Source organism: Xiphophorus hellerii, chromosome 9 (assembly GCF_003331165.1).
Source record: "Xiphophorus hellerii strain 12219 chromosome 9, Xiphophorus_hellerii-4.1, whole genome shotgun sequence".
NCBI classification, from domain to species: domain Eukaryota; kingdom Metazoa; phylum Chordata; class Actinopteri; order Cyprinodontiformes; family Poeciliidae; genus Xiphophorus; species Xiphophorus hellerii.
This window is the reverse complement of record NC_045680.1, coordinates 11178770-11201068: the sequence shown is the minus strand read 5'-3', so window position 1 is coordinate 11201068 and position 22299 is coordinate 11178770. Positions and strand designations below refer to the sequence as shown.

General features: G+C 37.7%; 1 protein-coding gene across 1 annotated transcript in view; it reads left to right on the top strand.

Annotated features, from left to right (window-relative positions):
- tsc22d2 (TSC22 domain family 2) overlaps positions 1-15845 on the top strand; it is a 36441-nt gene extending 20596 nt beyond the window's left edge. Inside the window, exons 2-3 of the mRNA XM_032571641.1 lie at positions 13839-13890; positions 14239-15845. Coding sequence (XP_032427532.1) covers positions 13839-13890; positions 14239-14529 — 343 coding nt within the window. The 3' untranslated portion in view covers positions 14530-15845. The remainder of the gene's footprint in view (positions 1-13838; positions 13891-14238) is intronic.
- Positions 15846-22299: the final 6454 nt, after the last annotated feature.

Below are 22299 nucleotides of genomic sequence, written 5' to 3'. Positions count from 1 at the left end.
GTCTTAATATAAGGAGCCCTAATGTTAAAAGACATTGAAAAATGCTGCATTTTTTACGCTTTCATAATAAACACCAACAATATTCTGGCACTGTAATATTGTGAGATCTTATTTTGTTCTCAACCTTAAATTGAGGTTGGTATCTAGCATGATCTTCTGGGAATTTTATTCAAAGCTCAATAATTTTGCAAAAATGTTAGGTTTATATATATATATTTCTTTTTTTTTGGTATAGTTAAAAACATGAAGTGAAACCTTGACAATGCAAACCTTAGCTTAGGAACTCTGGTGAAACGGCATCTAAATGTTTTATGCTAATCAAAATCAAAATAGCTTTTGCTGCATTGGGCTTCAATTAGAAAAGCAGACTTTAAACCTTTGGTTGTAAATTGATATTGATGCTTATTGTTTGTTTTTTTTAGGATTTGTGTATTTGTTTTTGGAGGTTAATTTTAAAACTCAGTCAATATGAAAACATGTGGATCAGTAGGAGTGGTAATCTTAGTAAAACTGCATTTACATTCCTTTGTAGAGTTTTCTTCAGATGCTATAGAGCAGAGTTGTCAAACTCTAGTCCTCGAGGGCCACTGTCCTGTAACTAGATGTGCCTCTGCTGCAACACACCTGAATGGAATAATTTGGTCATTAGCAGGACTCTGGAGAACTTATATACACAAAAAGGAGGCAGTTAAGTCATTTTATTGTGGTGTTTTGTACCTGTGGCATATCTAAAAACTTCAGGACACCGGCCCTTGAAGCCTGGAGTTTGACACCACTGCTATAGTGAGTGATTGTTTGATTTTCATGGTAATGTTGAAATAAATCTCAAGGTTGGATTTATATCATTGATTAGTTAACCATTGCAGGAAGTGTCACTTTGATAAAAGAGTACCTCTGGTCTTCGGTGAAGCAAAATGTGTTTTATATTTCTAGTCATTCTGGGACAAATTATAACATTTACAACAACTCAGTAAAACAAAGATGGTTTAGTAAATTTACTTGCATAAAACTACTCAATCCAGCGATCCTTTAAAATTGGTTTTAAACATTCAGCTGGTTTTCCTGCTTGTAAAAAAAAATGTTCAAGGTAAACTTTACAGAGCTGTGTGCTGCAGAACATTGACTTTGCTTCTTGTCTTTGACTGCAGAGTTGGCTTTAGAATAAATGACTCATTAAAATTCCCAATTTTCCCAGACTCTCCTGCCTTGACTTTTAAATGATTGCTTTTCTCTCTGTGTGTCATTCTTGTCCTGCCACATAAATAGTTGGTACATATCTCTTGTCAAACCCTGTAGTTTGGTTTGCTCAAGGAGCTCAGGTCACAGCTGCTTTCTTGAACCAAGGTCTTTAAACTTGCATTGTCTAAATAGCTCAGCAGAGCTTCAGGAAACTCGAAGGTCCTGAGCTGCTGTGCGTGAGGTGTGGCAGAGATAAATCTGTCAAAGCTTAGATATAAAGACTTGGTCATAAATCAGGCCCGACAGTCACCGCTACAGTAGTAGATGGTTAACCCCATGTTAGTCGTTTTAACCCTGCCGACTTTTGTGTTTTTTTTTTTTTTTTCGGCCTCCGGGCATTGTGTATATTTGTAACTCCCGATCTTGTAGACCACCCCTGCTCCTTCATGCATGACGAGACATCTACATCCAGCAGAACGCCTGACAGGATTTTAAACCCAACACCCAACATGGACTCTCTTAAATTATGTCAGTTTCACCATTTCTGGCTTTTTTTTTTTTTTATGGGTAGTTTACATCTTGTGACTTTGCAACTGTTTTTGGGCAGAATTGGTTTCAATACTTAAGTAAACTTGAAATATGTAAAAAAAAAAGTAAGCAAATTAACTGTTTGAAAACAAAAAATAAACTGAAAAAATTAATAGGGTTTTATATGTATGTATAGATGGATGGATGGCAGCTAATATAGGAATTATAACAGCTAATCTCTCGTCAGTTTTTGTTTTGGGACAGTCAAATACAAGAAATCAAAACATCGCTTCACGATGACTATAAAATGCAACAATCACTAAAAGATTTTGTCTTCGAAGATTTCGTCTTCAAAAACGTATGTAGTCACACTAGAAAGGTGATGTGGAAATATTTGTTCAACAGCGTCTGACGTTGAGCATAGTGTACTGTGTAAACTTTCTAAAAATCCAGTCCAGGAGTAAAAGTTGCATCATGACAAACAAGTTGAGGCCGTCAGATACGATGTGTGTTCAGCTGCGTCATTTTTCAGTGTCGCCCTATTAGATAAGTCTGGACACCAGTGAGGAGAACTAATATTCTTTCCCATTTTGTGTTGGGTAAAAAAAAGACAGTTCATGCTCAACCATAAATTAAAAGATCGTATAATATACTGTGGCGACACTTGACTAAGCCCTTTGCTTGGAGACTAGTATCCAACAGAGACATATTATTTGCTGTCCTCCACTAATGCTAGTGATGCTTGAAAAAAAATCTCTAATTATAACTTTGTTCCTGTGTAATTTAGCTCACTGGACTATTTAATTCGATCTGATTCCTTTGGGCTGTATGAGATTCTCACGCTATCAGGAGCTTTTTTTATAAAGCTACTTCAATGAAATATTTCTGTGATGGGTATTATAATATGTATAACATGCATTTAATGCTTTTAAATTTTATTGAGTTAAAAATGTCACTCTCAAGGGATCATTAAACAGAATACACGTTTTTTCCATCCTTCTTTTTAGAGTTGAGGCCTGTACTTGTGCTCCAAGAACAGATACAAGAACATAGTTCTGTCTGAACATTTCCTATTTCATAAGAACTCAAAACTGCAGAAGAGTCATCATAGATCTCTCCCATTGCAGCATCATATTTCTGTACACTTTAAATTTTGGACCATATTTGTCAGACTTCACACAGGAAAACTGATCCTTCTCACAACATTTCAAGATTTCTTTGTTCACGCTTCCAGAAATGCATTTTATTGTTGCATGTAAATCTTAAAAATCTGCTGTCAGTCTCTTCTCTGTCCCTATTTTTCAGTTCTCATAAATCTCACTCAAATTCCTGTATGTCTTAAGCCATCGCAGTCTACATGTGTTTCTCTTTCCTCCCATGTTTCTCCTCCCTTTTGTCTTCGCTGTTCTTCATAAATGCAGGAACCCATCCATTGCTTTCTATCAGGCTTTCCGGCTTAGCAGATTACGGGGTCAAAGCCCATCAGCGATAGCTATGAGCTCGGGTGTGTTTACACACACGTGTGTGGCCTGAACTGGCTGGCTAAACCAGACCCTGCACTACTTTCACCCCTTTGCAACAAAATTTCCATCCTAAGGAGTATCTCAGTTGTTGGGGAAGTCATTGTTTCTTCATTTAAGGAGACTTGAATATCTTTTTTCAGTCCAACTAGCTTAAACTTTTCTCTTTGACATCTTAATTTAAAAAAACAGGAAAACTATTTCAATATTCAAAAATAATAATTTGGTTTTTAAGGATAATTTACATTCTTTGAAATTAGATGTCAACATGACATCTAATTTCACATGTTATAAATGTTAGATATAAAAGGCAGAGTTTCTGAAAACATGTTAAAAAATAATCTGTGTAACAATTTTTTTCACTATTTAGAACATCCTTTAAATGCCGTCAAGCCAACATGCTTGACGGCATTTAAATTGGTTTTAAACATTCAGCTGGTTTTCCTGCTTGTAAAACCATATTTGCAACTTGATGTTTGAAAAATGCAGATTCCTAACTTTATCGTTCCTTATTGTATTGTAAGTTCAGGAGCTCTGAAAAAGCAAATTGCATTTACAAAGAAAGAAAAGCTATAGTGTCTGGAGTCATTTTTATGCTCCGACGACAAAGCTGGTGGTTTGCACACTGGACTTGTGAACGTTATGCTTCCTAAGAACAAATTAGTTTTGGTTTGTATGATCGTCTTTTTCACTAATTCAATCAGGTGTTTTGATTAAGCCATAATACCCGAAGACTCAGTACTGGAGTGGCCTTTTTACTAAATGTATTTTGGTTACAAAAAAGCCCAAATGATATTTTACTTGTACTTGAGTAAAAATATATTGAAGTAGTGCTACTCCTGCTTGTGTACAACTTTTGGCTACCTCACCCACATCTGTTTATTACCCACTTCCAGTTTGTTATTCAGCGTGAACAGCAGCAACTCAAAAGCGTGAAGATTCCTGTTTAATTATATCAGTTTATTCGGCAAAGGAACGCCTGTTGGTTATTACTTGGAAGTGGACTTCTGACTGGTCACAATTTGGTTCCAGCACCTCTCAGGCCAAATTGGCTTGCAAGAAAAATACATTGGAAAATGTTATTTTTTTTTTTCTGTAATTTAAATTCTTGAATATACAAATATTTGTGGCTAGCTTGCTTCTTTAAACGATAGTATCAACATTTTTTGTGCTTTTGATTCAGACTCATTCTTGACCAAACAGGACTAGTGAAAAGTTTTTTGATTAAAAGAAATCCTGTCCTGATTATTTCAATTTCAAGTCTCTAAGTTATTTTTGCTTCTGTAAAATTGTTCACAGTATAAGTTTTGCTTCAGTGTTCCAAACTAATTTATACTGACACAGGACACTTTTATTGACAGTCTTAATTTAAACGTTAAGATATTCCACAAGGTCTTAGTCTTTATTTTGCTGTGATTATATAGAAGCCTTATCCATCCCAACAATCCATCGATGTTTATGTAGGAGAAACAGTAGCAGTTGAGCAAGCGTGTGTGTGTCTGTCCTCTCAGCTAGAAAGACTGTTTGTTCCTCTTCCAGCTCTTGTTTGCCTTCAGGCTCTATAACAGAGCAGCTTTATTCAAAACTTTTCAACTAACCGCAGGTAAACCTGTGGGAGACGCCTCATTCCAACTTCCTTTGTCCTGGGCCAGCTCTCCTGCAAGGTTGGACTTGTTGGGAGTGAATGGGGCATTTCTCACAAACAGACTGAGGGCATGGAAGAGCATTCTTCTCAGTGATTGATTTGTGAGTAATTTAAAACTTGAATTCGGTTGTGGGCTTTCTCATCAAATATAATTAATTCAGGTTTCTCCAGCAGTGCGAGGATCAACATGTGCATGCCTTTGTCTTTACAGATTCACTTGCTAGTATATGCTACAACTGCACTCATGTGAAATAGCTGAGCTGCTTTAAAGAATGGTAATTAAAGTGACCTAAGTTGTCTGAAAAAGTGCGACAGTAAGACTGCATGCCAAATAGTCATAGATACATACTGTAGATTAGAAGCAGCAAGTGCGGTGCCTTGCAGAACGTTTTGGAAGGTTAGAACCACAAGGTTCAATGTGTTTTATTATGTATTTATGTAATAGACTGACACACTGTCGTGCATAATTGTAGCACTACAGTAAAAAGATGCATAAGTGTCACAGTTTATGATGAATAAAAGTGTAAAGTTTTGGCCTGCATTTGTATTCAGCACTACACAACATTAAGGTTTTTACCCAGCCTGCAGACTTTCAAGAAAGCCATCGCATGGAATCAAATAAGCTAAATGTAGAAATCTCAAATTAGGGATTGACAACTAATTAAAATATAATTCTGATGCTTTGTGCCCATCTTTCCAATAATTATAAAAGTATCATTCAAAACTTTATTTAATCAACTTTGCTCTACCACAGAAGCTAATATCCACATTTTTTTCTTTTCTAAGCTCTTGAGCCTATCAGTGCCAAGGTAAATGACTGCCGCACCTGGATTGGCTGCTATGCAAACGCCATCCAATAGCATGTCAGCCAGCATTGTGCCAAGATATTTCAGCTCCCCAAGCTGCTTTCTGTCAAATAGTTTAGATATGCTGTACAGAAAAATATGAGACAAGCCAAGTTTAGCTTTGAACAGAAAAATCTGAAAATATTAAACTGCGAATAGACGTGCACCGAAAGAACAAAGAGTTTTTATCACAGTTTTCGATTTAACAATACATGATGTGATGTTGCCCATTGCTACCCAACTTACTCTAGGAAACTGGCTCACTAAAATAGACAAAAGAAACAGTAAGTTGTGACTGTTTCTTTTGTCAAAATATTTTAAATGTTATTATACTCATTACCTACAAATACTATTTTTTTTTCTTCACATTTCTCTCCCTGTGTCTTGAACCTTGAAGAGCTACTGAATATTATGTGCCTGTTAATAATATTACTTATATTCTGAATAACGGTCTTTTTTTAATGAAAGTATTATTTTCAAGTTAAAACTTGTGAATTTGTATGATAATAAACGAGATGGATTTATTTTTCCGAGGCTTGTCCCTTCAACAGATTGACAACCTCTAATTTTCCATAAAAGTGCCTGGGATACATGATTGGATGCATGCTATCCTAAAATCCTAAATGGTTATTTGACCCTACACATTAGGACTTTTATCTCTGGTAACAGATTAAATTTTGACTTCAAAGAATGACTTCATTTTCTAAGTTATAGTCTGCATTGGTAAACACTCCAGGGAAGCATTAGCTTGCTGAATGGATTGGTTGTAAAGGGGGTCAATTGTCCCAATATTCAGCAGCAGAAACCCTTTTACTGCCTTCTTTCTACAATCATCAACTTTATGACTGTGGATTTAGATTTTCTCTAAGTGAGCTTAATCAGTAGCTGTCACCCGAGTTCTAAAGCCTTATTTGATGCAGACCATGAATGTGGCCGCTATTTACGACACAGAAACATTTACCTGTAGGTCGAGGAGCAAAGTTAGTGGATAAAAAGCTGAAGTTTCACATTTTTTATGCTGACAAGCCAGAACTCTGGTAGTTGGCTCCTTTATGAGCTAATGTGCAGCTTTTTAAAACTCCACTTTTTAGTCTGTGTGTATTTTATGAAGCGTTTATTTCATAGTTTCTTCTGCATTTGTTTAAACATTGTCAGTTGGAGTTGCTCTCGCTGCACACAAATGGAAAGCATGCCCGCAGTCAGGAACACTGTAATTGCTAACAGGCCCTGAGACATATCCTCAGAGGACCTAACCCATTTTTACTTTCGGGATCTCTCTGTTCAATAAGAGCCCAGTTTTGAACGGATTACTCGGCGGTTGTGTAGAAGACCCCCTCCAGCGAAATCTCTGACTGCAGAGCTTTGATGCATATGGCGCAACATGACATGGAGCAGGGGTCTCGTTTCAGCTTTAACAAGCTTTTTCTGTGCAGACGGGAATTGATGGATGGCGATTTTAAGCATCAACGATAACTCCACTTGCTCAACACACAACATGTCTAAATGATAGTACTGTGTGGAGTTTTCACTCCGTCTGCTTCATCTCTGGAAATTGAAGTGACTTTTGACCTGCATTGCTCTAGGAAATTTCTGCCCAGCAGGGATTCTCCTCTTTCCAACACAACCATGTAAAAAAACAAAGCATTTTCATAAAGATATCCGACATGTTTCCTGTACACTGTTAAAACCCAGCTTGAGATTTTTTAAAATCTCATTTCAACATTAGCTAAGGTTGAAATGAGAAGGTTGAAGGTTGAAAATTTAGCACTCAACCTTAAGTTTAATTAATATTTTTAACACACGACAAATAAACATTTTTCCTCTCAAAAAAAAAGGAATTTAATGCAAAACTTTGAACAAAATTCTATACATCTGTTGTGTTTTAACTGTTATCACATTTCTTTGACTCTGCCAGGATCAGTTTGACAGAATAGGTGTTAAGTGTGAATAATATTTATAAAAATTACTATTGTTGCAGTTTTTATTACAGTTAGGACTAATTGGTATGCACAAAGTTGGTCGCTGAATTGTTCTTAAAAATGTCTTGCAATTTATTTTTTGTTGTTGTTTTTGTAAATTAACTGGATATTTGGCTGACTGTTACATTTTGAACTCGCTGCTGAAGTTTCATTTGCTATAAAAATTCAGCATTTGGTTGTCATTTGCTCATTTTCATGATCTAATGTCCAAAACATAGTAATACTAATGCTTATTTACAGATAATCAAATGCAGCCCGCAGTGGATAAACAGATGTGATCTGCAGTTTGCTCATTGTTTTTCCAGCAAAAGCTCTCAGAGATAATATTGTGACTCAAACCGTAGAGAAAGAGAGAGAGGATAAACCCTTGATTTTGTGATAATTGCTTCACTGAATACAGAGGCTTGTTTGCAGTGAGCTGCCAGAACTTTCCTATTAAAGCCTCAAGTGTAACTCTATTACACTTAACACATTCCAGTGGGCTTTTAATCCAGAAGGAGTCAAAAAGTTGGCCCAAATCACTATGGCTTAAAAAAAGTGGTGGAATTGGATACAGAGGCACTTACTGTACTGTGCATTTGAAGATTTCTGTCTTTTTTGTTGCAAGACTTTGATTATTAATGACACTTTCACCCATTTTTAATACTACTTAAAAGTGCAAACATGAAACAAAGTAATGTTAACACTACTGTTTCCCAGCTCTTCTCCATGATGTAGAAAATATCTAAAAAAAACAAAAACAAAGTTGACCTCATATGCTGCGTATAAGGTTATAATGCATTGTGGGCGTGCCGTGGTGGCGTAGGGGTTAGCGCGACCCACATTTGGAGGCCTTGAGTCCTCGACGCGGTCGTCGCGGGTTCGACTCCCGGACCCGACGACATTTGCCGCATGTCTTCCCCCCTCTCCCTCCCCATTTCCTGTCAGCCTACTGTCATATAAGGGACACTAGAGCCCACAAAAGACCCCCTGGAGGGGTAAAAAAAAAATAAAAATTATAAAAAAAAAAAAAAGGTTATAATGCATTGTCTATCTTGTTGAATATTACTACAGAAAGAGGTAATCATACCTATGGGCATACATGGTGGTGGCAGTGTGATGGCCGAGGGCTGCTTTGCTGGTTCAGGACATGGAGGACCTGCATGTAATTGCTGGAACCATAAATTGTGTTCTCTTATCAGAAAATACTGAAGGAAAATGTTCAACCATCAGTTTGTGATCAGTTTGTTTGGCTTAGGAGGCAAAATTCAAAGTAAATCAGTAAGTCCACCTCTGAAAGAATGTTTTGGAGTGGCCTAGTCAAAGTGCGCATTTAAATGGTTATTAAACAGGCTGTTCTTGCTTGAGAACCCTAAATTAAAATAATTTGGCAAAGAGGAGTGGACAGAGTTGACCAAAATTCTTCCACAGTGTTGTTGGAGACTAATTGCATGTCATCACACTTGTTGCCAGTTGTTTCCCCCAAGGGTGGCACAACTAGTTCTTGGGTTTAGGAGGCAATTACCTTTTATTCAGGTTATCTTTGCCTGATGTTAAAATATGTTTGTCCTGAAACATTGTAAATGACAAAATAAGAAGACTAAGGGGAAAAAAGTACTCTTTCACTTTTCAATATTTAAGCTAACACCTCAAGAACTGCTATTTCAGGCTGGAGGACCCCCTGAGATCCCCCACTGTTCTGTTGGAGTTTGGTGATCGTGTTACTCTGTAGCTCCTTTAGGGTTTCTCCAGGAGCAGCTGAGGTTGCTCAGAAGCCAACATAAAACTTCCCTGCTGGTCATTATTTTAGCCCCTAATCAGCCTGAAATAACTGGGGCTTCCATAAAAGGATTAAATGGACAGGAATGGGTAAAGTCTTATCTTTGCCGGTATGAAACCCCTTGTACTCCCATCATCCACTTCTGCACTTACCGGAGTTGTCCATGTCTTACACATGCTGGTCTGCTTCCAGTGTGTCACATTGGGACACAGTTGCTAATGTCAGTTTAGTGATTCAGCTCCATGATGCAGCCTGAGGCCTTTTTCTGAGGAAGCTTGGTGACAGCAGACACACCTACCACCCATAACTGATTTGACTGTAGGAAAAATGACATTTTACTCCTGCATGTCCTAGTTTGTTCAGTCTTTGCTGTTTCTTGGTTAGTGATTATGTGGAGGACACTGAATATTAAAAAGATGGCATGTTGAAGGAGAGCAACAACCATTCAGCATCCATGCTGCTGTAGCAGGCATGAAGTCTTTTGTGTTTTCTGTGGGTTTTAACTCAATGATGGAGATTGAAATGTAAAAAAAAACATGCCATTTTACATCAAAATGAAACATTTTTATTTCTAACAAGTTCCTGTTTTTATTTCTAGATAACTATAATAATTAAACACAAAACAAACTTTAATTTTTAGTTTAAAATGAGTAGGAAAAAGCTGCTGCTTATTAAGTCCTATCCCCAAGTAACTCATCTTTGTGCATAATACATGTAAGATAATAATAAAAAATTTACAATCCCACTCTCTTTGTAGGGATATGGGGAGGTTAAAAAGTGAAATGTCTCTTGACCACAGCTTTTTGACCATTTAAATTTATTTCTTACAGTATTGTTTAATTACTTAAGGGAAACTGTAGCAGACTTTGTTTTGTAAGCATCTCACATTTGAACAGCTTCAAGCATTTGAAGAGCTTGAAAAATAAACAGGAAAGTACTTGATAGATTAAAAAATATAACTTAAATTTATTTTATGAAACATGCAACTATCGTCATAAAGCTTCAACCTTTCAGAAATAAGTTTCTAAACTTGAGTAGTTGTTCCTCTGTTGACTTGATGTAATTGATGCAGATAGATGTGAACATATAGGATTTCCAGGCTTCTAAACTGCTGCTCCTTTGTTTTCAGATGGGATGGTCATTAGTTGAACAGAGTGTTGAGGGGTCGTCTCGGTAGAGTGATGGGGTCACGCTTTTGTTTACTTTTTCTGCTACTTAAAACAGAGAGATTCTCTGTAGCTCCTAATAAACAGTGAATAGAAAGTATCAAGATATTAAATGTTTCTATAAAAATGTTATGCATAAATTGGCTTGAATGATATCTTATAGAGAATTTTCATTAAATGGGAACTTACTGCTTTTCACTTATTGTGTGCCTGTTGATTGGGACCTCTACTGCCCCCCTCTGGTGGAACTGCTGAACTGTGTGCTTTTAATCAATTTTTGCCAAAATAGAGCTGTTTGCATCTGTAAGAGAATAACAGTGAGTCGTCAGCCCCCATCCTCCAGTTATTGTTTTGAAATACGAAGAGAGGGGGGGAGACGTAAGCCCCAAGCCTTGATTTATTCAGCTGCCTCCCCCACAGTGCCTGTTTGTGGGCTTTAGGGATCGGGGACGTGTGCTGGTTCATCTGTGGTTTTAATAAAAAACACATTGCGTTTCTGAAACTATAAACCAATCATGTAAAGTAATGCTGTGGTTGAGAGGGATAGGAGATACTTTCCATGTGTATCATGAAGTGTGGCAGCACATAAAGATGGTGTAAAGGACGATTAAAGCAGACTTTGTGAATATAGTTAGCTAGCTGTGTGTTGTCCCAGCGTGAGGGCTGCTCAGCTACAGATGTTCGGGTCCTGAGGTGTCCTGAGCTGGAATGTGTCGCCTTGTCCTGGTGACTTTCCTGTAAGGAGAGAACCGGTGCAAATGTACGCTGCTGCAGACTGCAGGGAAGGTCCACGAGGAGGGTAACTCAGCAAGTGGTTCTTATATAAACCACCACATGTCTTCCTCATTGAATTAAATGTACAATTTACTGTGTTTTTCTTGAACGCCAAATAGGAATGTTCTTTTCTCTCCTCCTAACATTTTCTGTAACTCCTTCTGGACACATCTCTAAGTTGCTTAACTTGTTAATCTGATTCAACCTGCATAGCTTTTGTGTTTTGTTATTGATGAAAACACATTCCAGCAAGATCTTGTGGACATTCCCTCTCGTTGCTTGTCCCAGATGTGTATGTGCCTACTTCAAAGGGAGGAATGTCTTCTGCTGCCACAAATCTTGATCGAGACACGTGAAATTCAGGACAAGGGACACATCTGAAAGTTGTTGGACACTGGCATTTGACACCACTGGTGTAGAGACAATGGCTGGCTTAAATCAATTGGTTTAAATCAATTGACCTGGTTGAAACATTTTCTATTAGCTTTCATTTGTATAATTTCAAAAATGGCGATAAAGGAAAGAAGACCTAGGAAGAAGATGACCTAGAAACGAAAGTAATGCATTGTAGGAAGCAGAAAAAGCCTCCAGGTTGTAGTGGAAAATGGATAATTTGGTTACTAAAACAGTTTCAGCATGTCCGTTACACAAAAAACAGGCTCAGCTTGACTAGCGCTGCCTCTACATGCAAAGCATTGCCTCTTCTTTTTTTTCTTCTTGTTAAATTATCACCGAGTCTTTAGAATGAGTCGTGCTGTACTTCAGAAAGCTTCTTGGCACACGGTGGCAGTGGATGTATTCCTTCAAGAGCCGAAGCGAGCAGGGAAGGAGGAGCGCATGGCTGGACTCCGCCTCCCTACACTCTGACCATGTGATCCAGCGGGGGTTTAAGAAACTCTCGCTTCGTGTTCAAACCACACTCGTTCGTGTTTTGAACCTCGCTCGGTTGTAAACTTTTTAATAAAAAAAACTATCTGAAGAAGCAGAAGCATGCGCTGCATGATGAGTTACAGTCTTCCCTGCTCGCCGGGAACAACTTCTCCGCATTCAGGCAGGCTGATGCGGTACAGATCCAGATGCGTCAGGTAAACGATCCCGCTTTTACCTCCATGTGGTAAACTTTTTTACAATTATTTTTAATCTCCTGTTACGCGTCTCTCACTCTCAGTCGGCTCCTGTTGCTCTCCGGTTAAGCCATCCACTTTGTGTGTTTGAACAGCAGCCTGGTTTGTGTCTGGTTGGGACACGTACTCCTAATTTTCGCTTAAAATGTGGCATCTGTTTGCTGTGTGGTTGTCATTTGCGGTCTGGGGGCTCCAAGCGGAGCTGTACGTGCCCTTCTGCACGCGGGACGTAAATAGATAATGGATTCAATAGCAGACCATGCAACCCTCCCACCCCCTATAAGCGTGAATACACATGAATTTAAACGTTATTTATAATGAAAGTGATCAAGGTTGTAGTTGTTGGATTGTATTTGAGAAGTTTGCCCTCGCATGTGCCTGCGTTTAGTTGTTTGTATTACATTTCAATAGCGTTACATTGTATTTTCTCTCATCATACTATTCAGATTTTTTTCATTGTTTTCCATTGGCTCTCTATTCACACCTATTCACGCCTCCACTACTAAAGGGTCCCTTGTGTTGCTATTGTGATTGAGGGGAAAAGTCGAAATGTGGTCTGTTTTTTATGAGGTAGAGCGAGGTCATGATGTGGTGTTTATACTTAGGCTCAAAAGAGGTGTTGCGCTTCAATTAAATGACCTGAAGACTTCCTGCTAATACTGTAATGCCTATTTACAGGGGACGGAAAATTATAGATTTAACAGATTTTTCCCCCCTCACATGTATAATCCATGCTTCATTATGGATTGAGGCTTGTCTCCAGACACATAGCTTTTGGATATTTACTTTATCTAGAAGTGCTTACTGCTGCAAAAAATACACTTAGATTTGTTTTTAATATTTTTTTGTTGCCTGTAAATTTGCTGTTGTTTTCCTCCCTTCCCATAAATAAAAAAAATAATAAAAAATACAGCTTTTAGACTTGGTTTTGTCAGAGTTCAAAGGTTCATCATCCATTTAGGAGATTTTGTTTTAATCTAGAATGTCTGGACTGAGTAAGTTTTAGTTGGTGAGCTCTTCACCTCTAGCCTCAATCTGTTGTTTTTCTTTTCACTAAATTCTCCAGTGGCACTGAAATATTTAAAAGTATTGTCACTACAAATATTAACTGCCTTGAGACTTGAAAAGTGACAAAATCTGCTCTTATTGTTCACATGTTGTAGCTTCTACTGCTTACCTGAAAAGGCCTCCAGATTTATGACTGTTGTTCCAGGAAGTGTGTTTTAATGTTGTTAGTGAATATGAAATATTTGATAGGAATCTGAAGCTCATGATAAATGCTGAATAGTCGTCTTATCTCTCCATCTTTCTCTCCACAGTGCATCTGGTGCCAGCGTGGTCGCCATCGATAACAAGATTGAGCAGGCCATGGTAATTTTTCTTCTTTTCTGCATTTCAACACACAAACAAGGTCAGGCTGCACAGGTTTCCTGTTATGCCTCAACAATGATTTAATTTTCCATGAAAGCTTTTCCGCTGTTAACAAGTTGGATTATAAAACTGACTTTTGAGCTGCAGTTTGAACTGTTTCATCAATCGTCATTGATTAGAAACGATCTAAGATAAGTAATCACATGTAGAAGGTGCCTGTGCCGTTAACTTGTTTCTAAAAATAGATCAGACATCACTGCTTTATCTCAGATATCAGGAATGTGTTTTATTTGTATTTGCTATATGCTAAATCGCTTTTTTTTTCCTCTTTCTTTTTCTTCTTCTCAGGACTTGGTGAAGAGCCACCTGATGTACGCTGTCCGTGAGGAGGTGGAGGTGCTGAAGGAGCAGATCAAGGAGCTGTACGAGAGAAACTCTGTGCTGGAGCGCGAGAACGCCGTGCTGAAGTCGCTGGCTAACACGCAGCAGCTCAGCCAGCTGTCCAACCAGCTCAGCTGCCTTTCGTCGCCGCCGCTGCAGCTGCACCAGCCCCCGTTCATCAAAAACAGCACCCACTCCCTGGTTCACCACGAGGGGAGCCAGGGGGTCTCCTATCAGCCAAACATCACCTCGGCGTGAACCCCCTCACCCTCCCTTTTTTCCCCTTTAAACCCGTGTTTAAAGACACGCCTCCCACGGACGGGAGCAGAATGTCCTCGTTGGGGAAAGATGTCAACAAACTGTCCTCGCAGCCCTTAAAGCAAAAGGCTCGGCTCTGCTCGGTGCATTTGCATGCATTGCTGCCATCGCAGGGCCCTCACATTGTTAAGACATTTACCAACACTTGAAGTCTTATTGTGTCCTGTGTTTGGCTGCGTGTGAGCCGTAAAACTGAATGTTGTCCTTGAGCAGGAGATGAGGGATGGGGGAGTTCACGAGCTTGGTGAGTTTAAACTGTGGGGACAAACAGTGCTGGAAGACGGTGTTGCAACAGCAGTCCTGCGAAGAAAAAGTCAAATGAGACTGAAACTGTCCTCCATGTGTCCACTTCCCCACAACACTCCAGGGCTGGAAGAGGAGAAGGCCAGACATGGCGCTGGTTGGAATCAGCAAAAAAAAGAAAACGTCCTCTTTGAGCGGAGGACAAGATCGGCTGTCTCTACTCCATCAGAGCGAGACGAAAACCTCCGCTTTTTAAAAATACATGTATGCTGCATCGAATGCTTGGTTTCTCAAAGCCTCTGTACTTTGACATTAATCGTAATAAATACTCTTTAGTTGTTCAGTTTTAGCAATTCATTTATTTATTTCAGGGCTGCTATTTTCATAATGTAAAATGAACAATGTCATGAAGTTACAAATTCAAAATGACTTTAGTTTTTTTGGGGTATTTTAACATCTGTCGGATATAACATCCTTTGGTTTTTCCAACGTGAATGAGTAGGCAATAAGTTCCTTGGTTGAAATTGTTCTCAAGAACTGGTAACACTAAAGATGAGATTTTATGAGGTGAAATCCAGGTTGAATGTATATTTTGTAAAGTATTAAAAACGAGGAGGGTTTGTACAGGACAATACCTGTTATGATATAGCATATGTGATGGGATGTTTCAATAAAGAAATTATTAATTTACTTTTAGGCTTTTTTTTTTTATGTTTTTGTCGAGACAAAAACAAACTTTTGGGGTTTAGTTTTTTGGGGGGAAGAGATGAAAAGCTGTGAAAATTGTTCAACCTACTTTGTAACCAAAGACTCAAACTGTGTTAAGTCATTATTTTCATTTTTATTAAATGCACGTTTTTTTTCTAACTCTCCTTCCTTTGTTTTTTTATTTTGCGGGTTTGGATGTTCTGCATGATCTGTAACCAGACCACCTTCTTACCTCATTTTTTTTAATTATTATTTTTTTTAAAGTTCCAGCACTCTAGTTTTCTATCAAGTCTGTGAATGATTGTTAGACAATTTGAGAACAAGAACGGGAATTGTGAGCAGAAGGGGTGGAGTAAGTAAGTAAAATGTTTGACGCACAAGGTTTGTGGCGGCAAAACAAAGAAAGGCTGGAGATGTATTTTGTTTAGCGATGAAGGGAGCAAACCTTGTGCATAAGATGTAAGGAGTCCTCTTGTTCTCATGTTTGGAGGAACGTTGTTGGCACGATTTCATCTGTAAAGTGCAGCACTTTGCATACAAAGACCAGAGAGCAATATCCGCGGAAACTGTTAAAAGATTTCACACTTTAAAGCCGCTGGGCTTATTATGGGATGTCCTGTCTGTTTCACGTCTCTGTGCCTCTGGTGCCGATGCCTTCGGTCGGCGGGCCGCTCGGTCCATTTCTGTGGCTTAGAACCAAACCAAGCTGCTTGGTAAATGTACAATCAGACATCTTTATATATATATATATATATATATATATATATATATATATATAGCTTTCTTTCCCCTTTGCCCCCCTCTTATTTTTTTTATTCTTCATTTGAAGGAGACGCCGCGTACATGCCAGATTACTGTATGAAAGTGATCACTGAGCCTAGGAGAAAATATCAAAACAAATGCCCTTGTAATGTGCTGTTAAAGAAAATTTTAGTTTTCATTCAGAAATAAATGACTTGTTTTACCACATTGTGCTGTCGGTGTATTTATTAACACTTCAATTTTAACATACTGGAGTTTCTCTTGAATTTATCTCTGACCTCAGACGTGCTCTGACTGTAAACAGTGGGATGTGCAAACAAAAAATCAACTTTGGGTCAAATGTAAACATGATCGCAAGGACAAACCCTTCAGGTAAAGTTATGTTTTATTAGTCTTATTTAAAAACACCAAGAGGTTCATATTTTTTTCTGCAGTTTTGGAATTCTTTATTGTGAGGAATCTTGATCAGGATTTGTTCCCCCATTAGTTTCACATTTTCACCATAGAGCACTTTGCACCCAGAAAGCAGGCTTACAAATTCTGTATTTCCTATTAACGATTAGCAGGAGAACCCTTTAGCTTTAATCTGCTCTCTTGTGTAACAGGTTTTAGTTCTGGATTTAGCAGGTGCAGACATTTTCTACCTGTTGACTAAAACACTGAATATAAAATTGTAATAGAGAACAACAGACAAAAAAAAAAACAAGATGTAAAGACCCATAAAACATTAAAATACAGAGATCTTTTGCTAGAACTGAATCTTACATGATCTCTAGACTAAACATTAACTGTAGTGTCTCCTTTTCAGGTTTTCTTTCTCTATCCCTTCATCTCCAGCTATTCAAGGCCTTCCCCTCCCAGACTGTTTCTGCTGTAGCTTCCTGTTAGTCAGAACTTTTTCTCACCTGCTGCTGTCGCATACGTGCTTCCTTCTATTTTCAGAGCAGTCATTACCCAGGGATTTGTCATCTATATATATTTTGTTTTTTTGTTTTGAGCTTATGTCATCTAGATGTTATGTTCCTAGATGCCCTAACTCTAAAACTGTAACTATTCAATCATAAACTCCCAAAAAATTACATCACAGTCTTGTCACAACAATAAATAGAACTCAGAATATATTTTTTTATGATCCCTACCTAACATTAAAATAATTATACCCTCAGAAGAGGTGAAGCCTTCTCTAAATTCCTCATAGCTGGATTCTGATAATGTTCCTGGGAATCTGATCTGATTGTTGGTTAGGAGGAATTTACTTGTTTTGCCCTGAAGGAAGTAGTTACCTGTTTTCCTTAGAGATGAGCGATATTCTTTTGTGTTTTTTTTCCCCTGTTGATACAGAGGAAGAAGGAAGATGACACCAGAACAGGCAGAGGTACGTGTAAAATCCTAGATGACGCCATCCTCAGCCACTTGTCAGCTACGTGTCGACTCGCACATAAATCAGAGTGTAAATACAAATCAGATTTCATATTTTTTTTCTTTTTTAATGAATTCTGGCTGGATGGCTGCTAATGTTAACACCTGGCTTTAACATATTTTATTAGGACTTTATGTGTTAGATCAAGACATAGTGAGTAACTATCACAGACAATAATTAATGAGTTTCGACATTTTACAAATAAGAATCTCAAAAGTGGATAAGTATAACAATAACCAGATAAAGCTTGGTTAAACAATTAACCAGATAAAGCTTCTGAGATCTACAATCAATTTTTCAAGAGAGACATGGTAAGATGGCAGCACTGTTTTAAGAGTTACTTTATTCATCCCAGCAGGGAAATTATTTAAACAGGGAAATTATTTACAGCTATAAGCATTAATATTAAAGTATTTTCTTTTCTCTGATATCCTGGCGAAATCAGTTGCCTACAATCCACCAATGTTTAAATTGCTGTCAATATAAAAATAGCTGTTCTGTGAAACAGAACAGCTCTGACAGCAAATGTCAGAGGTTTGCTGGAGAACATTAGGGAACAAATAGCAAACCGAATACCAATGAACACAGCAGACAGGTCATAGATACAGAGGGTGAGAGGTTCAAATCAGGTTTAGCTAATAAAACAACATCCCAAGTTTTGAATATTTCATAGAGCGCTGATCAATCCATCATTTCAAAGCGGAAACAATATGCTACAAACCTACATAAACACACTAAGACATGTCTGACCACTTCTACTGAGGGACTCGGTAATGAGATCATTAATCAGAGAAGCAGCCTGGCGGGTTCTGGTAACATTAGTAGAGCTGCAGAGATCCACAGCTCAGGTGGAGGAATCTGTTAACTACTCGTTGTGCCCTGCAAAATCTGGTAATTTGCAGCAAGCAAAATAAAATTAAATCAAATGAATGGTTTTAACTGAAATTAAATCTGTTTCTTGTATGCCTGTATGTGGAGTAAAGTTAATGTGGTGGTGGCAGCAGCAGGCTGTAGGTTTGCTTTTTTATCAACAGGGAGAGAAAAGCTGGTCATAATTGACTGATAAGATGCATGTGGGACAATACTGCAATAAAGAGATTGCACACATCCACCCAGAGCTAGAATGGACTAGTTTAGATCAAGTCATTTTCATGTGTCAGAATGGCCCAGTCAAAGTCCAGATCTAATTTCAATTAAAAATGCACCTCCCTTTCAAATTTGAACTGTAAAAATACTTATGAAAGGCACAGCAACTGTAAGATATTTTTATAGGATAAAGTTTAATGTTGTACCTGATATTGACTATTTGTTTTTTGCAACTTGTCTTTGAATAGAAATATGTCCATTAGTATACAGTCAGACAGAAGAGCATGTTAGTGTTGGTGTTCAGAATATTCTGCCTCTAATTATCTGCATGTTTATGTTTGTGTGCAAGCAGATCCAACCTTAATCATTCCCCTCTGTTAGCACTTATTACGTAGTTTTCTGTTATGAGCAAAAACTGTCATTACTGTCAGGAGGGCGGGAACATTTTCCCAAAACAATAGGTTTGTACAAAATGTACAGTTCTTTATAAAACAGTTCTACAGTCCTTACACTGGATCCCTTGAGCTCAGAGTACAGATATTAAAATACTTAATTTAGTTTATAAATTACTGAATGGTTTAGCAGTAAAACAGATTAAAAACCTGGTGTTGTATGAACCTTCCATACCACTCAGGTCTTCTGGTTCTAATCTACTTTTCATCCCCAGAACCAGAACCAAACATGAAGAAGCAGCATCCAGTTTCCATGCTCCATTAATCTGGAACAAGCGTACAGAAAACTACAAAACTGCTAAAAAAAACGGAGTTCCTTTAAATCAATGCTAACGGCCATTTGTGTACAGTTGATTAATTGCAACCAGAACATCATAAAGTGTAGTTTGTTTTTCATCCTGTCCTCATTTCCTTTTACTTTACCACTACAATGTAATGATTTTTTTTGCTGGTTTGTTGTTTTATTTTCCTACTATTCATATAAAGCACTTTGAATTGCCTTGTTGCATTCAAATACATATTGCTTAATTTTAGTTGCAGGCAGTGCAGAAGTGGCAATATTCTGAAATATTAGGCAAAAATCTGAAACTATTCAATAAAAATGACTTAAAATCCACCCTAAATGCCAACCATTCCATTGTTTGTTGAATAGCTGTAATTTTAAAATGTAAAAATCATGAATCTATTTGCTCTTGAATATTGAAAAGATCAGCTTCCCTGGAATCCAGGCTCCTGTATTTACAGGTGCCGTCATGTCATGTGAATCCAGTTTCCTCTCTCTCTCTTTTACAAAGTTACACTTAATCTCATCATCTTGCATTTAGATCCAATAAAAGGAGGAATGAGCCTCGAGGCTATTTTTGCGCCAGTGTTTCTACTGACCTATGGATGGCCTTCTAGTTTCTATGGATGATGTGTTGCTTATTTTATTGAGTTTGTTGCTGTTTTGCTTTGGAAAAGCAAAACAGCAGATCTTTATTTTCACTGTGAACAAGGAGTTCTTTCCTTGTTCACATTTTCTGAGTTTGACTGATTAATTTAGTTTTTGTTACATAACATGGTGGAAGGGAGCCTCATAAAACCAGAACATTTTATTCTGCAGATGACATTTATTTGAAATAAATCCAGCTCAGTTTTTCTGACACACTCCTAAATCATAGATCCCATCTTGGCATAAAAGTGAAACCCAAAGCTCCATTTCAAACAAGCACTTGTTCGCCGTTAAATCCTGAGGCAGCATTCTGCATGGAGCAACAGAAAGAAGGAGAACTGAACTGTACAATGCGCTGAAAATTGATCCGTTCTATAACTTGATTAAACAGCATGCTTTGCCTCATTTGGGGTTACGTAGACCTGGTTGTGTCAACCTTCCGCCACAAACACAACTTTGAAAGAGCAAACTCCAAGAGCAGCGCTATCAGGCTCTTAACAGCACGCTGTCATAAACTGGATCAGCCAGGCTTTGCGTCACAGTGGCAGACCTTCCTTTTCACATACTTTCCACAGATCAAGTGTGTTCATGCAGCGGCACTTCATAGTGATGAGTCACTTAGGCCCCATTAGCATTGTGCAAGATTAGGGGAGGGTGTTTTTAACGTCACTATGAGCAAAGTGCTTCAGTATATTTAATACCATGAATGAATGAATGTTTCACTGCCCTACAGCTTTATTCTCTCTTTGTCTCCACATGTTCTGGCTCCTGAAGCTCATTTTTCATATGTGACACATTAAACACCGCTGGCAGACAATGCAAATCTGTCTTTTGTGTATTATCAATTGATCTGGAGCAAAATATATAAAAGATTTATGGCATTGGTTTTCAGCCCAGAAAAAAATGTTTTGTTACATAACAATTTTAACACAGTTTCTGAGAGATTGCAAAGAGTGATTGTAAAGCAGTATGGAGTCTCTGGTTTCATGTAATGTCAGAAGACAATGGAAGGCTTAGTCAATCCACGAATTTGTCATTTGTGCTGCTGACATTGTTCTGTGTCGTAAATACATGAGTTCATTTGTTTTTTATGCAAGCACAGTCACTCATTCGGTCATATGCAGTCTTGCCTAATAAACATCCTGTAAAAGAAATTACATCCACTTTCAGTTGTGTAATTATTCTTTATGTTCTTATATTAATTCTGACTTCAAGTGTATAAAAACACAGTGAAAACAACAACAACAACAATAATAATAATAATAATAATAATAATAATAATAATAATAATAATAATAATAATAATAATAATAATACAGACCTTTGGGCACTTAAATAACTTAAAAACAACATAATATGTAGGAGAAAACAGGTTTCTGTATCCCTTCACAGCTGAAGGGAAACCCTTTAGCTGTGAGTTTGACAATGAGGAACAGCAAAAACAAAAACAAGTCTATGATTTAAACTAAAATGTGCAGATTCATCATACTGTGATGATTTAAAAATGTCTGCTGGAGCTCAAACATTTCATCCAGCTTTCACGTTGTCAAAAGGACAACGTGAAAGCTGTCCTCTAATTATTTACTAGAAAAAAACACCCCCAGAAAAGCAGCATGTGATTCAACATCATGGAAATGATGGGACGTTATAAATTTCTGTTATTCTTCACCAGTGTCTCACTTTGTTATGGAGGATTTTATTGCAGCTCTTCTTTACAATATAGGTTAACTGCTTTCATGACCTGATTTAAGTTCAAACTTTGGCCAAGATCTTCTGACAGCAATCATCACTACCCCACAGTTGGCATGAGATGTTTGTGCAATTGCTGCCATTTTACTCTTATCACAAGATGTACTGTAAGGTCATTGCTGATCATTGTTTATTTTTGACATTGCTCTAACACACCTGTATGTTTTAGAGCTGCAAACTGCTTTTAGTATTTTAATTTAACTTTCCCCTCAGATACTATAGGACCAACAGGGATGTCTTGTTTGTCCACACAGCTTTTCTATTTTGATTTAGTTTAAAATAATGAGAGCGTGGAGCCTGTTGGGTGGTTTTTGAGGTTAGGTTAAAATAATTGTAGAGTGTGGTAAAGAACAGGTGGT